Genomic DNA, 14,225 nt, shown 5'->3' on the forward strand with positions numbered 1-14,225 from the left:
TTAGATCATAAAACTAAATGCAAAATTAATTTAACTATTTAAAATCAAAGTCAAACTTCAAAATCAAAGAAACAAAAATTATAACCGGCAAAAATGTTGGGGGAAAAAAAAGGAATACATCTTTGATTTTTTAATTGGATTCTTTTCATACTGTTTTGATAAATATATTGAGATCGAACGAAATGTTTTGCCTCGTTGATCTATTTATTGTTGTACAATCATGTAAACTGAAGCGAGGAACTACTCACACTAAAGCTGGGAACACCAGACCTCTTATAGTGAGTAAGCTGGGAACACCAGACCTCTTATAGTGAGTTATTAGTTGGAAACATTTTAACTACATATTTCTTGATAGCAGGGCTGCAAAAATATGACCAGGCGCCAAATCATAGTTTGAGGATCGCTGCATTCGTAGGCTACTTTGGCATTCTGCTATTTTGTAGGGGACATAATAACGCCAAACATGAATACCTTTGGATCGAACTTTTTATTTGCCAAATTATCTGGGCAAAACAAGAGATATTAAATATGTAAAATAATGTATAGATGGAAAGGTCATAAGATCACGATGGTAAGAGAATCTATGCTGCTTTCTTCTCTAGCCTAACTACTTGACAATCTAGAATAGTGTCACGTGATTTATATTTATAAGTGTATCAAGTAAACCCTAATGTATACAAATTCAAAAAAATATACCCAGACAGCTAACACATTTTTAGCTTGGGTTTAAGAAAAATGATGCTTGGGGGATAATTTTAATTAACCCACAAGACTTGTGACATGGTATGCATTGATCCGAGTTTTTATCTTCGTGAGACTTCCGTCGGCCCAGAATCTTCTGGACTTTCTTGGAATCCAAACTTGATGCACCTAGATGGAAATAAAATAATATTTAATCGAAATAACACCATGTGTCAATGTAGTGATTTGTTAATGCTTTGCTTTCTCTCTCACCAGTTATATATATATATATATCAGCGATGCCCACACTACGGCCCGCGGGCCAGATCCGGCCCGCGACGTGCTTCTATCCGCCCGCCAACGCATGGGAACAAAATGTAAAAAAAAAAAACAATTAAAAATTTAAAAAATGTTAACAAAAAAAATTAAAACTTTTTTTTTAATTAAAAAATTAGAATGTTGAAAAAATATTCTCTTTAAGTTAGGATTCTCACTCATTCTTTGATGAATTCCATCTTTAGGTTTGGTATTCTAATATTCATAGTAAATATTTTTTTGTATTGTAAGAACACAAGTGTTGTTTTTTTGTTTTTTCAATGGCGATAAAACTAGACAGCTATTTTTAATTCTTGGAAAATTTCGCTACTGTCTTGAGCTAGCCGTGTCCTTGACACCTTGTGTGTGCAACACAGAGCATCATTGATGCATCGTTTTGGGTCGTGTACTTTTGATGTCAAAGCGATTGGTACCGCAGTGTTTAATGTTTGTGATTTAATGAAATGGGAGAGCCTAAGAAACGAAAAGTGAACTCTGAATGTAGAAACTTTCAAGAAAAGTGGACAGATCTTTACTTTTTGTGGAATAGGATAGTAAGCCAACATGTTTGTTTTGTAAAGAAAGTGTGGCTGTTTTTAAAGAACATGAAGCCAAACACATATACACATATAGTGGCATCCTTGGTTTCAGCCGCGAAGACAAGATTGTCAAGTTACGACTAGAGATTGGGGGATTGACAAGAATATTTCACAAAAAGAGAAGAAAATGAGTCGGCGATAAGGGCCAGCTACAGAGTTGCTCACATCTTAAGTAGAACAATGAAGCCTTTTTCAGATGGCGAATGTGTAAAAAAGTGCTAGCAGTGATGGAAGAAATGTGTCCTGAAAAGAAGAATGCAGTAGAAGCTGTCGGCCTTTCTCGCATGACAATTACAAGGCGAGTGGAAGATATGGGGGTAAATCTTCATTCATAATTAAAAGACAGAGCAGCAGAATTCGAAATGTTTTCTATTCCTGCTGAAGAGTCCACTGACATAACTGATACTGCGCAACTCTTGGTATTTATTCGCGGTACAAAGAGCAACTTTGATATAACAGAGGAGCTAGCAGCTATGAGGAGCATGCATGGGACAACAACTGGAGAAGACCTGTTCAAAGAAGTGTCAACCATCATGGAGGACCTTTCTCTTCCTTGGAATAAATTAGTTGGAGTGACTACTGATGGCGCTAGAAATATGGTTGGACTGACAGCAAGAGTTATTAAAAAAGTTATTGAGTCAAATGGAACTGAACCGCTGCGGCTTCACTGCATCATTCACCAACAAAATATCTGTGGAAAGGTTTTGAATCTGGACCATGTGATGATGATTGTGCTCAACACTGTACATTTCATCAAATCACAAAAGCGTTGAATCACAGAACTTTCAAAGATTTTCTGACAGAAATAGAGTCCGAATATGAAGATGTTCTATTTCACAGAGAAGTGCCGCGTTGGTTAAGCCGAGGAATGGTGTTAAAACGATGTTTTTTTTAAATCAAAACAAGTGCCACAACTGAACGACCTTTCATGGTTGTGGGATTTGGCTATTTTATTCGACATCACATCTAAATGAACTTAACACCAAACTACAAGGGAAAGACAAATTGATTTCGCATGTGTATGCAGACATATGTGCTTTCCAAACAAATTGCAACTCTTCATTCAACAGGCGGAAAGGGTGCATCTTGACCACTTTCCAACCTGTACCACTGTACAAAATGATAAGCAGCTAAATATGTCTCTCCCAAAAGAAAGAATGATCCAACTTCTGAGGCTCTTGATGGATAATTTCAGTGAAAGATTTGTGGATTTTCAGAATTTAAAATTTTGAAAATCCGTTTGCTGCCGATGTATCAAGTGCCCCGACAGATCTACAACTGGAACTGATTGACTTACAAAGCCAGATATCCCTGCTTGACAAATTTCAAGTGATGCAGACCATTGACTTCTACTCCATGTTACCTGCTGAAGCGTTTCCAAATCTTCGAAAACAAGCGCTAAGGATGATCACAATGTTTTCAAGCACTTATTTGTGTGAACAAACTTTTTCAATGATGAAACGGGCGATAACCATGTTACGAAATCGCCTCACAGATGAATATCTAGATTCAGTGCACTGAGTTGGTGTTTCATCTTTACAGCCAGATACTCAGAAGATGGTTTTGGATAAACTTCATGCATCACATTAATTTATGTAAGTAGGTCCACAAATAAAACTATTAAAAATAGCTTATTGAATTTTTTTTTCTTTTTGGTGTTTCATCACGAATGCCGAAAATTATAATGGCCCGCAGACCGAATAAGGTTGGGCATCACTGATATATATATATATATATATATATATATATGTATATTTTGTAGTCATACCAATCCATGTTTTGCATCATATGTTTGTAAATAGCATTTTTTATTCCTAGTTGACATAGCATGAAATATTAGTCTATCTTTTCTTTAATTTTCCACCACCTTGCACCATCGGTTTAATTTCTTTATTAATTAATGCTACGGCCTTTGTAAGTGATCTCCATCTCCATCTGTCTCGTTCTGAAGCCGCCTTTGCTCTCTTCTGTGTCAGTCAAATCAAGTTGACGTCTGAGCTGGTCTTAAAGCCTTTCCGTGGGACACATCTGCTACGTCGACCACCAAAAAAAAACCCACCTGTATTCAGCATATTTTCTCGTCCTCTATACGGAATTGTGCCCAGCCCAGCGTAATTGGAAACATATTTGAGACCCCCCCCTCCCAAAAAAAAAAAAAACACTGCCGAAGACAGACGTGGCAAAAAGAGAATCTAAATCGACCACCGGCGGACGATAGTTATGTCTCCTCTCCGATGGATGTGGCAAAATGTGTAGGTCGCAGCTGGGGGCTGCTTATCCACGTGAAATACTGCACTTCTCATAAATCAAAAGCCCATAGCTCAAGATATCAAAAAGTGAAAGTGTAGCTGGATAGAACAAACCCTGCGAAAACCAGCTACCAATGTTTCAAGCCAGGCACATGATTGGAATCCGCAAGGGAAGTGGGCAGACCCCAAGCAAACCCGGAAGAGGTCAGTTATCAGTGAAGCTGAGGATACTGGAATGACATGGGAGTAGATGAAGAAAGCTGCTCAGAACCGAGTTTGGAGGAGAGGTGTGGGGGCGGCCCTATGCTTCCTTGAGAGCGCACAGGATTAAGTTAATTAAGTCATTACTATTCGGATTCGAAGTAAAGCCTTATAAATATTAGTGTTGATTTCTTCTTTTATCAACACTTAGAAGCTAACTATGCCAAGCGAGCCAACTCCACTTCAACCGTTGAGAAGATCTAGCAGTACCAATCTAGTACAGCACCCACCGTCTGTAGAGCGGATCATTCCTCCAGCCGGGGTGCAGCAAGTTGACTACGTACTTATCAAATTTCGACTGAGATTGAAACGGCACATAGAGAGATTCCTGTGAATAAGATAAAGAGAAATAATTAATTACCAATAATTAATTGACTAATTGGTTCCTTTTTTTTTATTGATTCATGTTTTGTCTAGGCGAATGAATAATTGTGTGAAGTTTCAGCTTGATCCGAGAATGGGTGTGGGAGAAATAAGGTGTACAAACTTTTTACCAGACAGACATAGTAAAGTGATAGAAGCTTAGTAAAAATAATAATTAGTTAATTTCTATCTTTATGTACGGTATTTGCTAAAGTATTTTCAAAAGTTGGATCTAAATCTATACAGAAAGAAATGTGTCATGACAACTGACCAGTTGTAAATCTTGTTGTATCTTAATTAGCGTAACAAGTTATTAAAGTATAAAAACAACAACAATTTTACGCCCGCGAATGTGTTTCATAATCTATTTTTGGTAATATCCTATCATGTTTTAGATGGCGGATTTACATATTGGCTTAAAAAAAGCAATTACCTGACGAAGTTATTAGATTTAGAAAACTATGATGCCTCATAGCAAAAGTTCCATTAAGGTTGTGCTACAAAACTAGGATTTCAGAGGAGATGAATCAAATACCAACAATATTAAAATTATTAATTCAAACTGTAAGAAATGAACGAAATTAAAATGTGATGCTTACATTGAGACCGAAAGGAATTATGGAAGCCATATGTAGGTGGTCTGCAGATGACCGAAATGGTTGGAGTGATGCAGTCATGCTTGTCTAAAAGTATATAAAATTTATTTCATTTTTTTTCTTGCTTATTAAATATGTTTTAAAGAGTTAAGCATCTTTTTCAGAGTATGCGATCTATAGAGCAGATGATGTAAAGATCTGTTTCTATACGGGGCTGACATTTAACGAGGGTGCCATGTGGCCAGCACAACGACAGTTGAACTAACTTAAACGATCAACCGCCTTATATTACTTTCCCCAACTAATATCAGGTATCCATTAAAGTTGGGTGGACTCATGGGCGTCCTGAAAATTCAAACACCCAGTCTTAACTGAGATTCGGATTCGAACCCACGATCCGTCAGTTCGGAAGCCAAGCGTTTACCACTCGGCCAGATCTGCTTCTTTTTATTGTTGCTTTTGGTTTTATGATTGCTTGCGTAATGCTGGTGACCGCGATTACTAGAATAGGGCAATAGGCCTATATGTCAACATTATAAAGAATGTTCAAAATATGTCTCAATTGTTACTGTCAAATGACTGCTGTTTCTCTAAAGTCTCTTCAAATGTCACTGCTGATTCTTTAATGTCTCTTCAAATTTCACTGCTCATTCTTTTATGTCTCTATCAATTGTCACTGCAGATTCTTTAATGTCTCTTCAAATTTTACTGCTCATTCTTTTATGTCTCTATCAAATGTCACTGCCAATTCTTTTATGTCTCTTCAAATGTCACTGCCGATTCTTTTATGTCTCTTCAAATGTCACTGCGGATTCTTTAATGTCTCTTCAAATTTCACTGCTCATTCTTTTATGTCTCTATCAAATGTCACTGCGGATTCTTTAATATCTCTTCAAATTTTACTGCTCATTCTTTTATGTCTCTATCAAATGTCACTGCGGATTCTTTAATGTCTCTTCAAATTTCACTGCTCATTCTTTTATGTCTCTATCAAATGTCCCTGCTGATTCGCTTAAGTCTCTGCCAAATGTCACTATTGTCACTGTCAAATGTTTATCACGTGACACTGCCTCTGTCAGTGAAACCCTAGATCTGACAGTCCAAATAAGTGTACATAGGCTTACGTGTCATAATACAATTAAGCCTCAACCCGTATAATATTTCTTTTGGTGGTTATGAAGTTTACATAAATCTCTACTTTGGGAAGGCATTCTCGCCCGCTTACGTCGCATGTGATACCTTCACATTCTTCAGGACGGCTTTGGGGAAAAGCAGACGGGGGGTTACTGCTCAGGGGGGACCTGAAGAGAGGGTCGCAACAAAGCCGGCTATCGAAGGTAACCCTCCTAAGCATAGTAAGTAATTTACACCTGGAACTAGATTTCATTGAGATCCTCGATGTTTCGTCAAAAACAAAATCTCGCAAAGTCCCGTTCGTTAACAGGAAAATTTGGGTTTTTAATAAATAATATTTGACCTGTAACAAATTACTATAATCTTTGTTAAAATATTATTTTTTTTGGCGATAAATTTCGAAAAAGACATACAGGCACTCAAAAAATGCAGCCGGCATGTCCACATTATAATGCTTGTTTATTCAATGGTTATATTTTGTAATTAGTAATTCTTTGTAAGGTTAATAAAATGAGTTCTTTGTATCCGGTTATGGGTCCCAGACTTGTGGGTTTTTGGATTTGAGAGGGTGCCTTTCTAAGGATTCCATTTAGGTGATAAACAAATAGTTACTTTATAGTAGGCCTACTCCTCCTCCACCTTGTCACTAACATTTTGTAACTCACACACGCACACACTTTTTTTTTTACTTTATGCCATCTTCTGCAGAAGACCAAGTCTGCACAAGTCTACTCACCGTCTCATAACCTCTGACCTGGTTAATCATCCTCACATCCAACTTGTCTTCCGCTTTGATTTTAGGCAACACCTTATCTGTCGACATAATTATAGAATTATAACAAATAACAAGCAAAATATTAAATAAAAATAAAAATAGCTTATCTAAGAGAAAGAACTCTGCACTTACAACTATATCTCTCAAAAATGTAGGCTATTTCCCTTATTCATTATCTAACACGATAATTCATTATCTTTTTTTTTTTTTGACAATTGTTAATTTCATTAATTGATTTATGTTTTGTTAGGTATAATAAATAATTGTTTAACGTTTCAGCTTGATCCTATAATGTGTGTAGGAGAAATAAAGTGTCCAATTATCTAAGGGGACAAACCCTACATATTTAGCCGTATATGTGAATACTGAAGGATTAATTTCCCTTTTGGGTATCAAACAAAATAATTTATTACCAATAATTAATTGACCAAATGTTGTTTTTTTTTTAACTGATTGGTGTCTTTTCTATGCCAATGAATATTTGTGTACCAACATATTACCAGATAGACAGAGTGAGTTGATATACGCTTTGTAAAAAGACTTAGAGCAATTACAGATGGTCGTAAAATTAGTGCTGTCCGAGAAAGTTAAACTAATACCCGTATGTGTTTTTAAAGGGATTCCTTGTTTGTGAAAAAAAAAATGTTTCCATATTTTCTTATTCAAATATTCTCCAAACCATGAGCTGCGGGGTAGTTTGTCTGCAGAGTCACTTGACCTGTATGGGAGCTTAACAGCAGAGTTTCTCGCCAAGGCTCTACGGGAGGACTGATCCTTCCAGCCTTGCCACCAATTGGAGTTCATCTCAGGTGCCAAACCATGGGACTGAGATGCTACAAAAGGATTCTAGACATCATATACAAAGATTTTATCACAAACGCCGAAAGGCGATTAGGCCTCGTGTTGACCTTCTAACCACCGGGGGAAAAAAAAACACTTTTGGGATGCAGGGCCACATAATAAAAAAAAAATCGTTTCTTCTTATCTTATCTTATATAATACAGACGTTACTTCAAAAAAGAAGATGATTACGTCCTACGCGTCATGCATTTAGTCATGCATATTAACCAATGACTTAAATTCAGCCAAGTCACTGGTTTTCCTGGCTAGCTCAGGCAACTCATTCCATGCTCTAATAGCACTAGGGAAGAAGGAGTATTTGTACAAATTTGTCCTAGCTTATGGGACGAGGAATGTGCCTTTATCTTTGTGTGTTTCAGAGTATTTTATTAAATTCTGTTTTTGTATTTGAAGATTATGGTTCAGTGTTTTATGTATGATTGCTACTTTACTTTTGAGCCTTCTGTCCTGAAGGCTTTCTAAATTTAGTGATTTTACTAAAGGTGTTACTCTAGTCAAATGTGAATATTCGTTTGTTATGAATCTCACTGCTCTATTTTGTGTCAAACGGAGGATGCATATTCTATTATTGGCCTAACCAAGGTTATATAACATTTTAGTTTTATGTTCTTATTTGATTTATAGAAATTTCTTTTAATAAATCCTAATGCTTTGTTTGATTTTTTTGTAGTTTCATCAATATGTGGATTCCATGACAGTTTTTCATTTATTATAACACCTAGGTATTTTGCGTTTTTAGTCTGTGTTACTGGTTTGCCATGAATAAGATAAGTGGAATTAATTTGTTTTAGTTTTTTTGTTACTCTTAACAACTGACATTTTTCTGGGTGGAAAGACATGCTCCAATTTGATTCCCATTTCTGTAATTCATCTAATTCTCTTTGTAAAATATCTGTGTCTTGTGTTGTTTTTATTGTTCTATATATTATGCAATCGTCTGCAAATAATCTGACTTTTGTTCCTGAAGTAATGCAATTTGGTAAATCATTTATGTAAATTAAAAATAGTAGTGGACCCAAGACTGTTCCTTGAGGTACACCTGAGTTTACTGTTATCGGTGTTGATTAGAGCCATTTATTATTACAGTTTGTTCTCTCCCTATCAGAAAATCTTTAATCCACTGATGCAGTGGACCATTAATGCCGAAATATTTTAATTTTTTAAGCAAACAATGGTGGTGAACTTTGTCAAAAGGGAACAGTACTATGAATTTAGAAAGAAGATGCAGACAGAGGAAGCTTTTAGAGGAATACATTTAGGAATGGACAGGAGCGTCTCTGGAAGAAATCTAATCCTTGCAAAAGAAAAAGAAATGGAGAAAGACGGTCGAATAATCATGTGTGATGCCCCAACAGTCCAACTGACTAAGGTACTTAAGAGTGTCCAAGTACAAAATTACATTTGGTTCGTAAGACCGCTCAGTTTGCCATGGTGGTTGTTGATTTGCTCTTTAAGTTTAAACAGTGCCTTTCCACTATCTGTTTCATAGGCTTGATAATTAAACTGCTTTAACTGAAACAATGTGCGGTTTTAAAAGCAAAATAAAAACTCAAAAATGTATTTTTACTAAAACTTTTGTTCTGCGCAATTAAATAGTTTAAATTGTTTCACCGCTATTAAATAGCTTAAATGTTTCAAAGCTATTAAGATATCTGTATGTTGCACCGCTATTAAATAGTTTAAATGTTATTATACAACAATTCGTTTGTGAAGTTATGTGTAGAGTTGCTTCCCATGTATATTGCATAATACATGTTGATATATTGATGCAATTAGTAGAAATAGTTGTCAATGTAAAAAAAAAAAACATTTATAAGAGGGGCCTCGCAAGCACCCTTTAATTTGGGCCTCGCATTTCGTGAGGCCGGCACTGTCAAATGACACTGTTCGGACACCTTGATAAATAGATTACATAAAACCTACAGTTCATCGTGTGTGACAGCCCCTGACAGGCAGCGGCAGAGAATGCGTGAAGCTCTTGTCGGAGCCTGCACCTAAATTATAGGGCCTACCCATTTCAGTCCCTGGGGAAGACGAAAGCGATTCTCTTCGTTGACGATGGAAGAAGCAAGACAGCCCCCGTATATCAACATTACACTTTGCCTCGAGTTTAAGAAGAAATGGAGGGAATGGTGGCTGCCCCTGACGGCTACAAAAAGGACAACTCACATGACATTCTGTAGATGTCCATCTCCTTGGCTGTTCTGCCCACAGAGCAAGGCCCTGCGGAAGTGTAGCGGTAAGGGTAGCGATCTGGAAGTTTTGGAATGGGCAGCTCATCTTTGCGTAGGAATACGGCTTTCTTCTGCGGCACTGTGTCCTGGTAGATATGAAGACAAGCTATCAAGCTAGTTGTAACGGTTTAGAGTAAACATGGCTCCTGGACTTATGCGGTTCAGCAACATCCTCATTTCATCCATACATACAAAGATGTAGCATATTTACATTTCGCACACACACACACACAAAGATGTAGCCTATTTACATTACACACACACACACACACACACACAAAGATGCATCCTATTTACATTACACACATACACACAAAGATGCCGTCTATTTACATTACACACATACACACAAAGATGTAGCCTATTTACATTACACACATACACACAAAGATGTAGCCTATTTATATTACACACACGCACAAAGATGTAGCCTATTTACATTACACACATACACACAAAGATGTAGCCTATTTATATTACACACACGCACAAAGATGTAGCCTATTTACATTACACACATACACACAAAGATGCCGTCTGTTTACATTACACACACACACACAAAGATGTAGCCTATTTACATTACACACATACACACAAAGATGTAGCCTATTTATATTACACACACACAAAGATGTAGCCTATTTATATTACACACACACAAAGATGTAGCCTATTTAAATTACACAAACATACACACAAAGATGCAGCCTATTTACATTACACACACACACACACACAAAGATGCAGTCTATTTACATTACACACATACACACAAAGATGCAGTCTATTTACATTACACACATACACACAAAGATGTAGCCTATTTAAATTACACAAACACACACACAAAGATGCAGCCTATTTACATTACACACACACACACACAAAGATGCAGTCTATTTACATTACACACACACACAAAGATGCAGTCTATTTACATTACACACACACACAAAGATGCAGTCTATTTACATTACACACACACACCCAAAGATGCAGCCTTTTTACATTCCGCAAACACACAGACACAAAGATTTATCCTAATTATATTCCACACACACAAAGATGTAGTCTATTTACGTTACACACATACACACAAAGATGTAGCCTATTTACAGTATATACACACAAAGATGTAGCCTATTAACATTCCACACACACACACACACACAAATATAGCCTATTTACATTCCACACACATAAAATGATGTAGCGGATTTACATACCACACGCCAAAGATTGAGTCTATTTACATCCCCCCCCCACACACACACAGAGATGTAGCCTATTTACATTCCACACTCACACACACACACACACACACACAAAGATATAGCCTATTTATATAACACACAAAAGTAAAAGTAGCCTATTTACATTACACACACAAAGATGTAGCCTATTTACATAACACACAAAAGTAAAAGTAGCCTATTTACATTACACACACAAAGATGTAGCCCAATTACATCCTAAACACACCAAAGATGTAGCCTATTTACACTCCACATACACACAGAGATGTAGCCTATTTACATTCCATACACACACACACACACAAAGATGTAGCCTATTACATTACACACTCACACAAATGTAGCCTATTTACATTCCATACACACACACGCACACAGATGTAGCCTCTTTACATTTCCCACACACACACACAGATGTAGCCTCTTTATATTTCGCACACACGCGTGCAAAGATATAGCTTATTTACATTCCACCAGTTGAAGTCTGGGTAAGGATTCTTGTTAAAATCCTCTTTACACAACATTAGTTCTCCCAGGCTGTGTTTCTGTCCAGTGGTCATTGTTTCATACAGCTAAGTTGTCTTCGCACATTGACCAAGTTTTTTTTTTACTTCAAAGCCAAAATCACAAGCCGGGATGAAGCTGCTGAAACGAAAAATTGATCAGTTTATTTTTTTCTTGGATATCAAATTGTATTTCTTGCATTGAGTGTTTGCCTGTGTGTCGAAGCCTAGAAGACCTCAAAGCAGTGTTGAAGTCCATGCCGCTTGTGCATAGCAAAGAATACAGTCTAACGTTTTGCAAATGATAATGATAATACGTACAGTGTATAGAGTACATTTTTTAAAAAAATTCTTGTTGATTTTCAAACAAAATTAATTAATTAATATTTTAAAAATTAAAAAAAAAAAGCACACAAAAGGACTTATTCGGGCATATGTGTCTTGCTGCTGTCACTTTTTTTTTTTAAAGTTGTCCAGCATAAAAATTATTTGGTCGCGATCGGACCGGCCCATTTGGTGCCTGCCCACCGGGCATTTGCCCATTCGCCCATATAGCCAGTCCGCCCTTGCTGTAGACCCTGTGAAAAAAAAGGGTGAAGGAGCTCCCATTATGACGAATAGACAGGGCTACGTTTTATAACGATTTTAGTGTTGCGTTCTCAGCTGCAGAAATGCATTAAAAGTCAGCCTGGAGGGCTGTTGACGTTAAAAATCAGCCTGGGGGGGGCTGTTGACGTTAAAAATCAGCCTGGAGGGCTGTTGACGTTAAAAATCAGCCTGGAGGGCTGTTGACGTTAAAAGTCAGCCTGGAGGGCTGTTGACGTTAAAAATCAGCCTGGAGGGCTGTTGACGTTAAAAATCAGCCTGGAGGGCTGTTGACGTTAATTTAGCACATATTTGTGACATATCCCTGAGTCTGAACCTGCTAGACATTTTTTTAATTTACATAATCTTATCTTATCTTACATAATAAAGACGGTACTTCAAAAAAGAAGCTATCTATGATAATCTAGACTTTCTAGGGAATGGACCTCATTCACCAATCGTAAATAAACATATTTAGCCACGTCATAATATTGATAAAATAATGAAAAATACGTATCAGGTGACAGCCTTTATGGATTACATAATTTGTATAGAAGATATATAGAATCACGTGGCTAAATGTTGTTTGTTTACGATTGGTGAATGAGGTCCATTCTAATATAGATTATAGATATGATGCTTGAATTGATTGATGTCTAGAGTGACTAGATCTTTATAAAAAAAAGCTTTCTTTTTCTGAATCTTAGAATTTAAAAAATGCAGGCAACAAATTCCCAACTGTGACCTAGAATAGATCCTAGATTTAGTGTCATGCTTCTAGAACTGCACATAGGCCTACACACAAGCACAATAACTTATGTATTTTTAGATCTAGCATTTACATTCTACCTGATATCCTTCCAAACATGGGTTTCCTTTAAAAAAAAGTTCTTGCTTGTTTATTCTTCCTGAAAAAAATGTATTAGAGGGTTATTTTTTTTTTCTAATTTCCGAACTATTTATAGGAAAACCTATTTATAGTTATTACATAAAGCGCGTTCTAACTTCGACCACGCAGCCATCACATTCCACGAGAATGTTGGTTTTCTTTTATTAATCCACGCCTTAGATGCCAACCTTTCATGATCTTTACTAAGAATTACGTTGGTCCTGTCATTGGTTCATTTAGGAGCTATCAATCTTCTTCTATTATGCAGATTGACCCCAACCTTTTTTGTGTTTGTTGTTTGTCTTCTTTATTTGCTTGTAGCTGACGTCTAAATATGCGAAGGCCTTGTACATAACTAATCCTATCTAGGTCTTGCTATACAGGCATGGTGTTTATTGGTGATGGTACCATGTCGGTAGAGGCCGGTGTGGACAGTATAGAACCAATAATTACTATTCAACAGCTGCGCTGGGTGGGACACTTATCCCACATGGGAGACGAACGCATGCCAAAAGCGATCCTCTTTGGCGAGCCTAAAGAAGGGCGGCGTAACAGAGGGGCTCCCCTCGCCTGTAAACGCTATAAAGATCAACTCAGGCGCCATTTTGCCCTCACTGGCATAGAGAAAAGTAGTTGGTAGCAGATGGCCTCTGAAAAACACTTGGGGAGCTTTCACAAACGCCATTGGACACACATTTAAGTATCAAAGAAACGCCATTGGACACACATTTAAGTATCAAAGAAAAGCCATTGGACACACATTTAGGCCTAAGTATCAAAGAAAAGCCATTGTTGAAGACAAGCGCAGAAGACTAATAGAAAATTTAAATAGACCTCCAGTGGAAAATGGCTTTGCATGCGTCAGTTCTGGAAACATATGCAGGTCGCAACTGGCTTTGCATAGTCATGTGAAACACTGCA

The 14,225-nt window shown here is 37.0% G+C and overlaps 1 protein-coding gene across 3 annotated transcripts; it reads right to left on the reverse strand.

The window, feature by feature from the left end:
• Positions 1-484: 484 nt before the first annotated feature.
• LOC106051014 (uncharacterized) lies at positions 485-13,347 on the reverse strand. Of its 3 annotated transcripts, none has more exons than XM_013206125.2 (7): positions 13,265-13,347; positions 11,795-11,969; positions 10,004-10,154; positions 6,935-7,011; positions 5,068-5,151; positions 4,336-4,433; positions 485-870 (listed from the first exon to the last, which is right to left on the reverse strand). In XM_013206125.2, the coding sequence occupies exons 2-7, from the start codon at positions 11,885-11,887 to the stop codon at positions 804-806; spliced, it is 570 nt and encodes a 189-aa protein (XP_013061579.1). In that variant the 5' UTR covers positions 11,888-11,969; positions 13,265-13,347; the 3' UTR covers positions 485-803. The 3 variants fall into 3 exon arrangements, with proteins under 3 accessions (XP_013061579.1, XP_013061578.1, XP_013061581.1); XM_013206124.2 differs by having other exon boundaries at positions 11,795-11,972; positions 13,265-13,309; XM_013206127.2 differs by lacking the exon at positions 13,265-13,347 and adding an exon at positions 13,161-13,182.
• Positions 13,348-14,225: the final 878 nt, after the last annotated feature.

Source organism: Biomphalaria glabrata, chromosome 14 (assembly GCF_947242115.1).
Source record: "Biomphalaria glabrata chromosome 14, xgBioGlab47.1, whole genome shotgun sequence".
NCBI lineage: Eukaryota > Metazoa > Mollusca > Gastropoda > Planorbidae > Biomphalaria > Biomphalaria glabrata.